This window comes from Cyclopterus lumpus, chromosome 18 (genome assembly GCF_009769545.1).
Source record: "Cyclopterus lumpus isolate fCycLum1 chromosome 18, fCycLum1.pri, whole genome shotgun sequence".
Taxonomy (NCBI): domain Eukaryota; kingdom Metazoa; phylum Chordata; class Actinopteri; order Perciformes; family Cyclopteridae; genus Cyclopterus; species Cyclopterus lumpus.
Window position 1 is genome coordinate 7,715,057 of NC_046983.1, and position 15,397 is coordinate 7,730,453.

The window sequence follows — 15,397 nt, forward strand, 5'->3', positions numbered from 1 at the left end:
TTGCTCCGGTCAGTGGAGTTGAAGATGTGAGAGTCGAGGATACATTCCAGCACATTTTATATATTTATACAATTTATTCTTTCGTAAAGAAATCAAATACGCTGTCTTCCTAAAAACAGGTCCATTACATATTAATTTTGAACATGACCACCACCAGCAGTTCCAACGTTCTGAAACCAAACTGTAATAGATTTAGCGTGCTGACATCTAGTGGACATTTACTACTACAACACTTATAAATAAACTTTAGTATTCTTCAGTTATTCTAATTGTTTGTATATTTGAAAACATACAGATATGAAACTGTAAACACTTGAACACTTTTGAGTCGGGCCTCAAAATGAAAGACACTTGTACGTTCACATCTGGCACAGCCATGTCTACAAGTATTTAAACTATACTGAGGTTTCACCTGGCAAACGCCTCTGCTGCTTCGAGACATGCAATGTAAAAAAGAAAAAGGTACAACAGGAACCATTTGCAAGTGACACAACCCAAGACAAACAAGCTCAATATATTTGGTCAACTGAGGTTGTCCCAATTGGAGTATTCCAACACAGTTTAATGAATAACGTTCAGCCAACACATTGTCCATTCTGCAGTCCTCTGCTGCTGTCTTCATTGGTCTGAACACACACGCATGCACGCAACAATGTTGTGTTCACAAGGGAATTAATAGGACTTGAAGACTCCCGGAGAGCCTCTGCCTGACACGCCTCTATTCAGCTCACTGAGGGTCGGGGTAGAAAACCTTGATGTGAATGGCCGAGTTGTTGCGCGTGCGCGTCATTGGCTCCCCGGCCTCATCCGGATCTTCAGGCTCCAGGTCGTCCACGAGCTCCACGGTGGAGGTGTTGGCTGCCAGCTGCAGCGCCCCCTGGCTGCTGGCCTGCAGTTGAAGGGCAATGTTGATAGCCCTGTTGATGGCCAGGCCCAGGCCGTGGACACAGATCTCCCTGTGACCCCCACCTTCCAGCAGCTTCTGACAGCGTGCTAGCTGAGCGCGGAAATCTGTCTTCATGTTGACGTAGACGTCGTTCCGTCTCTTCGGGAGTTTCCGGGGGAGGCGCTTCCTCAGGGTGTACTCCACTGGGTCCATCTCTACAGCCGGAGAGGTGGACTCTGTGTGCACTGGTGCTGTCTGAGGCATGGAGGACATTCCTGGGCTGCGTGGCTCCGTCATGTTTTTCAGTGTAAGCATGTGCTTTAGGTAGCAGCTGGGGCCAAACGAGCAAGCTGAGAAAATAAAGCCATTAGGCAGCAGTTAATGAAATGGGATCATGATACCTTCCAGCGAACAAACAGGTATCGGATTTTGGGTAGCCACATTATCTCTTCATCTGCTGAATAGGGGCAATAGTAAATAAGTAAATATGAACTCATTCCCATCACGATTTCCAAACGCGGTTGAAAATGTGTTTCTGCAACCAGTCCAAATCCCAAACACACCTTAAAACTGAGCTCTAAATCATGTAATAGTTTGCAGCTCTAAATCCTGCAGTAATTCTACTGATATTACTATAAAAAAATGCAACAGAAGTTCAATTAATAGATTCACACAAATGTGGCTCAATAAAAATGCCAAACGTTCCCTAATTCCGACTTCTTAGACGACAACTGGTTCATCTTTGGGGTTTGCGCTGGTGGTTGGACAACACAACACGTTTGTTTGGTGGCTTCACCCTGGGCTTTAGGAAATGGGGATTTAATTTGTCGTTTTGTTTTATACATTTAGAAAAATGTTAAGACCAAAGGATTAAATCGAGAAAATAAGCCAATTCATTGATTATAGTAATTTACATCCATATAGGACTACTAAAAAAGAATACTAGTATAAATAACAATGGTACTATATAAATACCGTACTACTAGACCAATACACTGCTTATGGAATTAATGAATGGTAATGTGGAGAACATTAGCAGCAAGTGGCATCTTAATACGAGAAGGAGATCATTACTATCGCCTTAGAAACAGAAAGGACACTTATCAATCACCCACATGAGCCCAGTTTTTAAACATCCGGTCACGGAGCGTTCCCCACGCAAAACCTAAAGAGAAGACATTAAAACGGTGTTTTTGTTAAACGTGTATATCGGTTGGTCTCACAGATATCTCGTGTTCCCTTCGTGGTAAAACATTTGCCCGCAGTAAAAAACAAATGTAAATGACGCTCCGTGACTTTGGGGCATGTTACAAGCTAGCTAACAAGCTAAGCTAGCTCGCTTTACGACAGTCGAGCACACGCACCTTCAGAAGACGGTCTCGAGTGAGGAAGGGTCGCTTTACAGCATCGCTACAGTCCCGTCGCTTGCGTCACGCGCATTTCCGAAACCGCAGCATTCGCTTTTTTGGCAACTCGTGCTGGACGTTTTGTTTTCTGCGTGCACCGGAAGTACACTGCCTCTCGTCCAAAATCAGACGGGGTTTTCAGAATAATAATTAAAAAAATAATAATCCCATTAAAACTTTCTGTCATCTCTTAAAGAGGGATTTGTAGCAATAGAGTTGACGTAGCTCAAAAACACGCCTTATCAAGGGAAAGAGTGAGGCACGGAGTCTTTCACACACCTGGGGTTTTATTCCCACTTCCATCATCGGTACACTTTCACACACTGCAATGCAACCGTAGCCCGTTGCTACATGCGCATATAAAATATAACCCATAAACACATATCATATATTTGAAACAAAAATAGACAACAACAATAATAAAATGGGCAATAACATATATCTAAAAGGAGTACAATATTTAATAATTTTCTGTTCTCTGGGTATTATTCAATAAAGAGAGGTGTTTGATTCACAAGAAAATCAGATAAACTGATATCTCCATTGCTAACATAGACAGCCGATCCTTTGTATACATCAATTAACAATATTAATCTGGCCATAGCATATCTTCACATCCTTAGATAATGTCACAGATTATTATCATTGGGAGTTATTTCGACAAAGTTCTCAACCCAGCAATATACTGGTGAGGAACAGGAAGCAGGAAATGGTAATCCATCAATCAAAAGACATTATATGGAGTGAAAACAGTTCTAAATACTAAATATTTAACAGCAAGGCAAGTTTATTTGTATAGCATATTTCAACAACAGGGCAATTCAAAGTGCTTCACATAAAACCATTAAAAGCATCAAAACATAATGCAAAGGAAAACAATATTTAAAAACAACATTAAAAGCAATTAAAAAGCAAGACATAGAATAAAAGTTGCAGTGCAGTTAGATAAATCTTTCTCACTGGTAAATCAATCATACAAATGCATTACAGATTCTTCAATTCTCTCAGTTGTAATAAGTGATGCTACCATCTCCTTACATCTCCAGTAAGCAATTCCATAAACAAGCCTCAAGATGGCGCTTAAATATTTAATTGCTCAAAGACCAAGAGTTGACATATTTTAAGGAGAAAGTGGCTATTCTTTATGGACATGAAACAACTCTCTATAACTAAGTAAGTGTAATCCGATGGAAAATCATGTCCTACAAGAAGCAACAAGTGACAGCACACTAAACGAATTCCTAACAAAAACATAAGGTATCGTTAAACCATAAACTCAGAGATACAGCTCACCCAAACCTGTCTCTCTAATCAACTCCTTGAAGAGATTATTAATGCATTTATACATCAAATTGAAAAGACTCAATTAATTTAACTTAATTACTTGTTGAGTTACTATTGCTATATTTCCATTTTATTGAGCTACGATTAATTTTGAATCTCACATGGTGTTATTTCTCATTCTTTAATTTCATTATTACAGTGTTATTTCAATGATAACCTTTATGTGGTATTCTTTCATTCAGCAAAATGTAATCCTCTATGTGCCTCTTGAATTACTGAATTGTAAAGATAAACAAAAAAGGTCATCTTAGATTGTATTAATCTATATTCAATACTTTTTATTAATCATATTAAAGGAGCCTTTGTTGCCATAATTTTACTAAGTAACCATTGGTCACATTTTTTATTCGCACAGCCAGTCTGCTACTTACAGATACCACACATTTACTGTTCCAATTGATTTTATTACCACAAACATATACCAATTTGCACAAGTGTGTAATAACAATACAAAATATAACGTTGACTATAAGTGGACTATAAGGTGCTTCAAATGTCCTTTTTGGAGCTGGATCTTTCCATGAAAGAAACACTGTAGAATAGTCATACGTTGTCCTATCTTCTTCAAATTTGAGGCAGCCCACTGCTCTGTTTCCGTATGGCCTACAGGTTTTCTGACACTTTGTTAAATGAATACTGTGGCAGCGGGGTGTGGCTAGGCTCAGCTGCAGAGTGGGTGGAGCGGGGGTGTGGTTCAGGGAACAGTGTCATGATGTGTAAATGAGCCTCACCTGGGATCAATTATATTCTGTGTTCCATATAAGAACAGGAGTAGCTGGAGAGGAGAGAGCGAGTAGCGGAGGCCCGGATCGGTCGCTACTAGAAGCGTGACAAATCAATAAAAACGGTTACTACCCTCACAATTGTGTGTGTGTGTGTTGCCTCTTTGGTGCCTGCCCGAGACTCGAACCTGTTACAAATACATTGTCAATATATCTTGTTTCTTCCTTGTTACTGATATACTTCAATCATCCAAACAAGAGGCAATAGCAGAATAAGCTGTTTGGCATTGGCAGAGAAGATTTGGCAAATCTTTCATGGGCGCAACCCACATGTTACTTACAAATGGGGCACCATTTAAAAGGCTTTCCAAAGGTTTGCAATGTATTGCCAAGAAGCATTGTTACAACAGAGACATAATCAAACACAAATTTCCAAACTTTTTCTTTGATGTTTATCTATAACTCTGCCTCTCTGAGGGCTGTTGCCAGTACTACCTGATGCAGCTCTCACTTTAGCAGAGGGAGGAGACAAGACAACAGGTTTCACTTTCCTGGAAACCAGATAATCACTTTCTGCTAAACGAAACAGTGACTTCACAAGGCAGAATAAAAGGAGATGCCTACAACAGGTTATTGCATTGCAGAGTGTTATCCTCTGGACTAATACTTAATTTATATTGCATATCGGCTAGAGTAGAAAAAAATCCTCGATTATAGAACGGACACACTTTTTACCATGGATAATCTTCAAAGGTAGGCAATAATTTATCTGCAAGCGATTATTTTCCCCTCTTAAAACCAGAAATAGCGCAAACATGATTCAGCATGTCTCATAGTGTGAATTGATTACAGTATTTTTGTTTAGGTTTTTAGTCTATATTCGAGTTTATCAGGTTGCAGATTATACTTAGCTGTGATTTAGTTGTAATATATTTAGTTATTGTCAGTGACAGAGTTACAGACTTGTCTTCTATTACTTTCAGTGAGAAGCTGTTTGAATAATCTGGACCAAGTGTGGGATGGCGGAGAGTGTTCCCAATATGGATAACTCGGATGAGGAGGTAAACAGCTGGTTTGCACAACTCTTAATTAAAATAACAATTACCATCCAAATATGTGTTATCCTTCAAGCTAGTGTGAATGGAATTATGCATTTATTCATTACACTTTAAACTACACATTTCTTACCAAGGAGTTCTATGATCTGCCGGATTCCTACCTTGAGCTATACCGTGAGGAAGGAGAGAAAACTCCACCAGCATCACAGTCTGACTGTAAGTGTGACCGTCAATAACTGATCCAATTTTATGACTAAATACATGCATTGTGGATAAGCTGAGATATGCTGCTCTTCTCTTATGACAGATGTTCCTCCTCCAGGAGAAGTAGCAGTTCTCAAAGCTAAAAGCAAAGCTTCGCAATCTGTCACAGGTAAATCTGAAAAATATGTAAATAAAACAATTATGATAATTAAAAAAGAACATGTAGTAAAGTATTGTCTGCATGGTTTTTGGGCTTGCTCTCAATATATGTTGTAAAGATACATTTCAGACAAATGAAGTGGCATGATGATATATGGGTCTGTTTTTTACCAACACATCTTGTGTTTGGCAGTCAAACAGAACTTTAAATTATAGACAAACAATGAGAGCTTGCATTTCCAGCTATAAGTGAAACCATTGCATTGTTCCCACAGAGCCCAACCCTCCTGTGCAGATTGTGGTCTCTCAGGTCAGTAGTGAGTCACTGTCCCTGTGTTGGGACACCCCTGCTGGTGAAGTGGAGAGTTACATTGTCACTTGTTGCCATGAAGGAGACATTGTGCAAGAGTCAACAGACACAAACAAGCTGACTCTCAGCAACCTGAAGCCCGGGGTGTGCTACTCTCTTCTGGTGTCTACACAACTTAGGAATGGAAGAATAAGCAAGCCGGCTGTGACATCTGCCCAAACAAGTAAGTCAAATAAAATCATTATTGCATTGAATTTTCAAAATAATGTCGCAGACTTAGGGGCAATATACACATTTTTACCAGAACTCTGTAGAGGTTTCCAAAAGAAAAGAAAAAAAGGAATGAATAAGATACCAGCATCTCTATCTCATAACTATTTATAGAGAATCAGATTCATGATAATAGCGTAGTGAGAATATGGTGTTGTGACAGCCCTCATGGAAACCCTGTCTTTTGACACCACCGAGTCAATTATCTTAAATACAATTCTGGGATTAGAGTGGTTTGCTATAATTAATTTTGAGAAGAAAGAAGTCCTCATTGCATCTTTCCAAATCTCATAAAATACATGTACACTTGATTTTTTTCCATTTTAATTTCTTTATCCTACAGTCTCTCTTTAAATCTTGGATGGCCTTTTTTAGCCACGGCTAGGGTGTTCTATTTGACCTTTTTGTCTTCAGGGGGGCAACAGAGTCCAGGGAAGTCTGACAGGTGGGATTAAAAAGGGAGACCAACTCCACTAAATTAAAATGAGGATTAAAGGCAGTTAGCAGCAGTGGTAAAAAGTTAAAAACCCGACGGCGGACAGCTGAAGGGAATGAAACCGTTTTATGATCAGACACAAAGATGCTGCTGGGCTTTCTTCACCAGGTGTGATGTGTTCAGGGACCAAGTGAGGTCTTTAGTAATGTGGAGTCCCTGGAATTCGATGCTGTCCACCCTTGGTCTTGGTGGTGTTCAGGACCAGATTGTTGTCCGAACACCACTCAGCCAATGCTGGGGTCAGGGCGACTGGGCGGTAGTCGTTGAAGCAGGTGACTGCAGTCTTTTTTGGGACAGGGACAATGGTGGTGGCTTTAAGGCAGGTGGGGACTGCAGCTTGTTGCAGGGAGAGGTTGAAGATGTTAGTGAACACCCCTGCCAGCTGGTCGGCATAGGTCTTCAGTGTGCGGCCCAACACTGTGTCTGGTCCTGCTGCCTTGGTGATGTCGATCCTCTTCAGAGCAGACCTCACCTGGTGGTGCTGGAGGAAGAGTGTCTGCTCCTCCTCATTGGGCTGGGTCTTCTCAGCTGTTGCTTTGTTAAATGAGAGTGCATTTTAGAAAAACAGCAACCTCCCCTCCCTTGCCCGACATTTGAAAAACCTGGAGGCAACACATACCAATGTAAATGCAGTACGAATCAAACTTGCAAAAGATTGGGTTCAAAAGATTAATTATTTCAGTTTTTGTCAATACCAGTTCTGGTACACAAATAGATAAGAACATTTGATCAATATTTCCCCCTTTGATTTATGAATTGATTAAAATGAAATGAAATTGAAAAACAGAATGTCTTTAATACATCTCTTTCAAGTTATTTAGCTAACAAATCCATGGCAGGCTGCCCATTAGATTTTGCTATCTCTTGTTAAAAAAATCGAAATTTTAGGCTCATAGCACAACTGGACAAAATGTCAGAATGTTGCTAAAACATGAGGTTTCACTTTCTAGTGCTGCGGAAGTATTCTTGATTGAGACCCAATAATTGGACAGACAGATTACTCACTGCCTGCCCAAAAACAAAATAGGCTCTAATTTTAAGTAGGTGTACCTTTTTAAAACTGTGTTACATTAAAATAAATTTAAATGTTACAACTTTGAGCCATGCTTAAGAATGTTGAACTAACCAATAATGGGTTTACTATTCATTGATTTCATTTCTTCAGAGACACATCTAGAGAGCTTATTGGAGGATCTGGGGTTGGAGCACCGCCTCAAAAAGAAGCTATCCCTCAGCACAATACTTCAGATTGACAAGAAGACCATCAATGATGAACTTGCCAAGTGTAACTCAGATCTTCCATGGTACTTCCTACAGAAACTGATGATGGTTAATGTGACAGCTAGGAATGTGAAATGTACATCTGCATGTGAGTCAAGCTGTAATGATCCGCTGTTAAATCTTGATAATCTAGTTAAAGGTACAAATTCAGGTGACAGGCTAAACCCCCTTGACATAATCACTGCCCTCTTTCTGTGCTCGGATGGTTTTGTACGGCAGGAACTGTCACTCAAGATGTCTATGTGTCAGTTTTCAGTTCCTCTGTTGCTTCCTAACTGTGACACAAAGCAGTGCACACTCATGCTTTGGGCCATGAGAGACATTGTAAAAAAGTACAGACCTCAGTCCCTTACCGAATCCAAGGGCTTTATTGAAGACAGAATCGTTCTCTCTGAACTTCCAATGATATCTTTTGTGAGACTGGGTGAGTGCTCCTTGTCCAAGTCAGAGATCCTCAATAAGCTTCTGAGCAATTCTCAGCAGTATCACGATACCTTTGTTCATCATGATATGGAGTGTGGTGACAGTCCAAGGAGAATATCCAATGGACTCGTTGAAATCTCTTGGTACCTTCCTTGTGGCAACAAAAACATGGATGTCTTCAGTGAGCCAGTAGCTGTAGCTAACCTTCGTGGGGACATTGCTTCATTTGAAACACAATTTTCCTTTTTGTGTCAGACATCTGCAGCAGTTTTTGTGTTCTTTGACACTTTGGACTCTGAGTGCGACCTGCTCACCAACAAACACCACAAGGCACAGATCTTTTTGGTTGGGAACCTTCAAAGCAATCACTTTGGTATAGATGCTCTACAAAAGGTAGCAACTAAGTTGAGTTTGACTAACAGCAACATCCTTTTGAAGACTAAACAAATGAATGATGCAGACTTTGTTAAAACATTGCGGAAAACAGTCAGCAAGGTAGTTGAGAACTCAAAAATGAAGATGAGAATTGAGCAGATGGCTGACATTGCCCACGAACTGGGAATCTGGGTTGATGAAGAGTCTTCAGAGTGCCAGACTGCCAAGAAAAATGCAAATGCCATCACGGCTGATATTCAAGATATCCTTCAATACAAAGAAGCTCAGCTGCCCTTGCAAGGCCAAATATGGAAGGAACTGACTCGCTTAGAGAAGGAAGAATTTCGGCTTCGAAATGTCGGATCTAAGAATATAGAAGACTACAAAAGTGATCTTCAGATACAGAAAACACAACTTCGGAAAGAACAAAACTCTCATGACATTTCAAATGCAATGACATGTTTCATCAATGCAATATCAAGCCCAGAGATAGAGAGATGCTATTTCCTGAAATGGATGCGAATGAACCTCGATAACGTGTCTCGAGAGAAATTGTCTGATCTCAGGGAGCAGTACAAAGAAAAATGCAAAGATCCTGAAAACAAAGAAGAAATCAAAGACATTGACAGACAACTTACCAACAGCTCATTGGGGATTGAACACTTCTTCCGTGAAATGGGTCAGATCTACGAAGCTTCACTTTCCCTTCCAGAAAGAGACCCATCACGTGAACAATTACAGCATCTGCCCAAACTATGTGCACAATTGTTACTTGATGGCTTTCCCCTTGAGCTTGTAGATGGAGAAGCATCCAACATACCTCTCAGATGGGTCAGTGACGTTCTTTCTCAGCTCAGTGACTTGATGTCTCCTAAGAACAAGATACTGGTCGTCACAGTTCTTGGAGTTCAGAGCACAGGGAAGTCCACTCTCCTCAACACTATGTTTGGAGTGCAGTTTGCAGTCAGCAGTGGTCGATGCACTCGAGGGGCCTTTATGCTGCTCATCAGAATCAATGAAGATGTCAAAAAAGAACTCAACTGTGACTTCATGGTGATCATTGACACGAGGGCTTGAAGTCACCAGAGCTTTCACAACTGGACAATAGCCACGAGCACGACAAGAGCTTGCAACACTTGTTGTGGGGCTGAGTGATGTCCCATCATCAATGTTGCAATGGAGAATTCAACCGAAATGAAAGACATCCTACAAATAGTCGTGCATGCTTTCCTCATGATGAAAGAGGTGGGCAAAAAGCCCAAATGTCAGTTCGTCACCAGAATGTGTCCGATGTTCTCCGCCCATGAGAAGAACTTACGAGACAGGAAAACTGCTCATAGCAACAGTTAAACGAGATGACCCAGGGCAGCAGCCAAAATGGAAAGGAAAGAGAGAACAAGAGCTTCACTGATGTGAGGAGTACAGTCCAGACACCGGGAACTGCTACATTCCTGGACTCTGGAATGGAAACCACCAATGGCAACCGGTCAATGCAGGGTACAGCGAAGCTGTGTATGAGCTGAAGAAGAACATAATCCATATTTTGGGAAGCTGTGAATCATCTGCTAATGATATCTTGGAGTTTACAGAGTGGATGGAAAAGTCTTTAATGCAGTTAAGCATGAAAACTTCATCTTCAGCTTCAGAAAACAGCCTGGTGGCTGATGCATACATGAAGCTGTGCACGAATTCAACAAATGGGAATGGGAATTCAGACAATTCATGTACATGTGGGTTACAAATGCAGAAACAAGGATTTACAACTTTGGTACAGTTGCTGGTAAATCTGAGATATCTGACATGTCAGAATGTGTTCCCTCGGTTGAAAAAGTGAAGCTTGCACAGTGCTGTCTGAATGGGAGATGAAGCTTCTTGGAAATGTGGCACAGTACTTCAAGCAAATAGAGGGTCATGTCTCTCTTGTTGAAGGATACAAAGAGGACTTTGCAAGCAGTGCAAAGAGTCTTCGACGAGAAATGGAGAGCTCCGTGTTTAATCAGCTCACAGCAGCAGCTGACATCAGACATGGGGATGACAGAACTTGATAGAATTAAGGAGAACCACACAAAGATTTGGAGGGGAGAGTGTGTGCATTGATAGACAAATGTCGGGAACAAAAGGTAAAGATGGCAGACAAAGAGCTTGACATAGAATTTGATAAGATGTGGAAAAAAAACAGCAGATGAACTCTCCTTTTCAAAACAAAGGACCACAAATGTCATCACTTTTGTGTCCCACTGCCTGAGAGAAAATCTATTACGCAAGGGGGGTCATGCATGGGAATTATTACATAAAAAAAGGCTGAAAGAGTGGTGGACTGGTGCCATTCAAATATACAGTGGACGGTTTTACAAACAGTTAAACACACATTCCGCAGTTCTTCAACATTGAAGATCACATAATGGTTTTACAAAACCTAGCTGACTGTATCATTGCAAATTGCACACAGTTGGTGACTGAAAGAATGGAAATGAAAACAATTACCATGACACTTACATCCAAGAGCTCCTACACATTATCGACGCCAGGTTGCAAATCAGGATGTTAAGATAGACACTGAGTTTGAAGTTTCTCTGAAACAGCACATCTGTGGCATTGCAGCCAGACAGTTTCAGAAAATGCATGAGGATTCATACATGCCAATGATCCCTCCAGATGTCTGAATCCAAAACAAGGAAAAGTTTCGTACTGACTTTAAAGATGTCTTCAATGACCGAGACCAGTGCCAAAAGAAGGCAGAAGAATTCACGGATCGTTGCTTGAAGCCGCAGTCGAAGACTTTGTCAACCGTTCCTTGGGTCCTGATATCATTGGTGAAATGCTGACAAGTGAGCAGTTCAGCACACGAATGTTCTTCCAGTATTCAGTTTTACTGGATTTGCTTAGAAAGGATGACTTTGAACACTATCAGAGCTACATATGCACCTATGAAGAGTATGTAAAGGACTGGATACTCAACCAAATAGTGGAACGCTTCTCAAAAGGGTCTTTGACGTTTGAGTTTGAGGATCGACATGTTCAGTCAAGTATCAGGAGCATCAATGATGCGGTCAACAAAGCTAAAACAGAAAAGAGTGGCAACTTGAAGTCATTCATTAAAAATGTCTGTCAGGAACTTGGTGATAAACTGGTCATTTCCCAGGATGCTCTTGGGGCTTTCATGATCCTGAACAATGCCGACCAGGAACAGTTTGCTCACTGGCTGACTGAGTGTGTGAAGGACATGGCACAAGTCCTTCAAAAGAAGTTTAAAGAAACAAACATCCAAATGAAACTAATAAAACTAAATGTCCATCCTCAGAACGCGCTTTTCAACAAACTGATCGGATGTGGTAAACAGTGTCCATTCTGCGCAACGCCTTGTGAGGCAGGAGGAAAAGCACATAGCGAGCACTTTGCTTCAGTACATCGGCCCCAGGCTCTGGGTAGATACAGATGTTCTCTCTCACAAAAACTTGTCACTGAAATATGCTCCTCTCTTGTGATCACACCAGACAGAACTTTTCGATGTGATGCTACAAACTGGGAAAGTCACCACTACAAGCATTACAAAGAAATTTTCCCTGACTGGAAAATCCCACCAGATGGAAGCCTTCAGGCATCAGACTACTGGAAATATGTACTGGTCAAATTCAACAAGAAGTTTGCCAAAGCATTCAAAGCAAAGCGTGCTGATATTCCTTTAATGTGGAACATGATTACACCTCAGCAAGCAGAGGAAAGCCTCAAAGAGTCTTTCGCCATCAAGTGAGAGACTCCATGCTTTGTGGTTACAGAGGTGCTTTCACAGAGGAGCAATAGAAAGCCTCCTGACTGCAAACATTACAAACTGGCCTTGGATGTGCACGGTACAGGACCGGAGCTACATAGCATATCATATTTAATGATATGTACATATCTAGTGATATGCTCTACAGCAGGTGATTAAATACCCAGAACATCATTGGCACATCTACTGAGCATCAGTGATATTGGTGAGAGGAGGAGCCTGGCAGAGCTAAAGAGATATTAAAAGACAAAACCCTCCCCAGCCTGTCTTTCCTGCTTCCTTCTGGAAAGAGATGCAGAAGAATCAGCTGCAGAGCCACCAGACTTCAGAACAGCTTCTTTCCTCTGGCTGTGAGACTCCTGAACTCATCCTCCACCCTCCATATATAATATTGTTTTCAATGTACATGTTACGGGCACATGTTTTTGTGGAAGATGATTTTCATTATATTGTTATTGAAAAATGTACACTGTGAATTGAATGTCATATCTTTCATTAAGGTTTTTTTTTTCTGTGACGTTTCCAATCTCAAATGTTCAGATTCTTTTTTACATTTTATTTTTAAAAGGAATTCAGTTATGATGTACAACTGTAGTCAGAGTCTTTGAATCTTACAATTGTTTCTGTGAAGTAAAAGATGCAAAAACATTTACAATGCCAATCTTTGAAACTATCATTTGTACTGAACGTCAACGTGCAAGTTGTGATCTTATCTAATTGAGTATAATATGTTGTGTTTATTAGTCAACTTTTTTAATCGTCGTTTTTATTTCAATATCTACCTATTTAGGTTCATGTTGTCTCTTCTACTCCAAATATGTGTTTTTTGTTTCTGCAAAGTATCAAATTCCAGATTTAGAATTTTGAATCATTCAGTCTATATGTGGTATTGTTCACATTGTTTTAATTAACTTGTGTGTGATCTGTCATTATTTTTACTCTAAATCTAGAATATCTTCGTAAAGTATCTATGCAAAACATTATCTTTATATCGTTCTTTTAAACACCTTTTTTTAATAGTTGAGTATATTGTCATCTTCTTAACTCTAAATGCTTTTGTTTTTTATTTTAATTAGTATTTGATGGTATATATTTACATTTTTAAGTTTACAAAAATGATGCAGTGTTGTTTACATTCATACATGAACAAGTGAGTTTGAATCAAATGCAGTAAATATGTGATTCTTTTTCCTTTAAAATATCTGATTCCACACATTGACATAAACAAATTCAAAATATAATGATTTCCTTATTGTTAACATGTATACTTACCTCTGTTCACTATCAATAAAGAGACAACATCGTCAGACTGGCTATGAATGTCTTTAATGTTTCCCAGATCAGAATCACAGCATACAGTGTATAATAACTTCTAAAGTAAACAGAAATATCATCACCGCATTTATTTATATAGTTTTACTATACTTTATTTTTTTTTTATATAATCGTCTTTTTTTTTAAATTCCATTATTTAACATTTTTCTTTGTCTCAAGTCTTGGGTTTCTGAATTCAACAAAGAACGTAAAAACAAGACAACAGGTGCAACTTGATGCAATCGAGACCAAGCTGGAGATTTGTGTAGGTGCGAGCGTGTCACTGACCTCGCCGTTGTGTGGCGTTAACCCCGTGCACCACTGACCTGACGCGAGATCTCTAAATATCTCTGCGCTTTGAAGCCGTTTTCCGTTTGCTTGGCTGACTGCAGTTTTCTGGGCACGTTGAAATAAGAATAAAACGAAATCCGAGGCCCCGGCAGTGTGAACCACCGGGCTGCAGCGAGTCTGTGTCACTTCATCCCACAGACGAGGCTCAGTGTGCGTCCCCATACCTCCACATTTCATCCATCCCTCAACTGTTTAGAGCATGAAGCTCTCCACTGCTACATCGCATCACTCTAAGGTCAACATAACCTCCGTACCCACAATGCAACACAGTGTGTGGAAGAAAAGAGAGACCACCTGTGTGATCTCTTTTCTCCATGAGGCATCGTGTGGTATCAAAGCCCTCATGTCTGTGATTCAGTAGCTACGTGTAAACACCGCTACATGTGAAGTGAGCATTTCGTTGGCTGCACTTTGTGTTTAGTGTCTCAGTTTAGAAGTCCTGAACCATGAATCACAGGCCACGCCCCTACACCATGACATCACTACGCCGGTCTAAGATGACTTTTGCCAGGGCTCTTAGCCTCTCATCAGCAGGATACTTGGAGTACAAGATATTTTCAAAATAAAATTTAAAAAAACAAGAGAAGTTGACTAGAACCCCAAAACAAAGAGCGATCAAATTATAATCTTTCATTGGAAACTATCAACAGCATTTTAGGCCCTTTTAGGTTGTGTGGGTTCTGCAGTGAAGATGTATTTCTGCTACAGGACTTTCCTGGTGAGGAATCATGATGCTACAGGATGCCCACATGATTAGGAGCAATGTGAGACAAAGTAAATAAAGTCATTTTGTAACGGCATGAAAAATGATCAGTGGCAGGTATTTTTGTGTCTCACCGATAAAATTGAATCCTCAAGCTAGCGGCCATTTTTTATAATTTCTTTTGCAAACTGCACCTGTTGTCTTTTTCACAAAATCGGCATTCATTCATTCCACTCACCAAAAAAGAAAGAAAAGAAAACTAACAAGAACTTAATATTTACAAATATTTTTGTCTGTTTGATTCTTACACTTAAAAATGTACAGTT

At 40.1% G+C, this 15,397-nt stretch overlaps 3 protein-coding genes across 4 annotated transcripts; 2 read left to right on the forward strand and 1 right to left on the reverse strand.

Annotated features, from left to right (window-relative positions):
* Positions 1 to 54: 54 nt before the first annotated feature.
* pop7 (POP7 homolog, ribonuclease P/MRP subunit) lies at positions 55 to 2,405 on the reverse strand. Of its 2 annotated transcripts, none has more exons than XM_034557817.1 (2): positions 2,251 to 2,405; positions 55 to 1,236 (listed from the first exon to the last, which is right to left on the reverse strand). In XM_034557817.1, exon 2 carries the CDS (start codon positions 1,199 to 1,201, stop codon positions 728 to 730), a length of 474 nt encoding a protein of 157 aa, XP_034413708.1. In that variant the 5' UTR covers positions 1,202 to 1,236; positions 2,251 to 2,405; the 3' UTR covers positions 55 to 727. The 2 variants fall into 2 exon arrangements, with proteins under 2 accessions (XP_034413708.1, XP_034413709.1); XM_034557818.1 differs by lacking the exon at positions 2,251 to 2,405 and adding an exon at positions 2,002 to 2,241.
* A 2,574-nt stretch (positions 2,406 to 4,979) lies between these two features.
* Positions 4,980 to 10,599, forward strand: LOC117747987 (up-regulator of cell proliferation-like). The gene is given in 12 exon segments (XM_034557546.1): positions 4,980 to 5,111; positions 5,342 to 5,419; positions 5,551 to 5,632; positions 5,724 to 5,789; positions 6,055 to 6,312; positions 8,021 to 9,997; positions 10,000 to 10,053; positions 10,056 to 10,091; positions 10,094 to 10,270; positions 10,273 to 10,347; positions 10,350 to 10,529; positions 10,532 to 10,599. Coding segments are annotated over 11 exon segments (3,015 nt in total). The 5' UTR covers positions 4,980 to 5,111; positions 5,342 to 5,377.
* On the forward strand, positions 10,018 to 14,001 carry LOC117747988 (interferon-induced very large GTPase 1-like). The gene has a single exon (XM_034557548.1). The coding sequence runs from the start codon at positions 11,753 to 11,755 to the stop codon at positions 12,683 to 12,685; it is 933 nt and encodes a 310-aa protein (XP_034413439.1). The 5' UTR covers positions 10,018 to 11,752; the 3' UTR covers positions 12,686 to 14,001.
* The last annotated feature ends 1,396 nt before the right edge of the window (positions 14,002 to 15,397 follow it).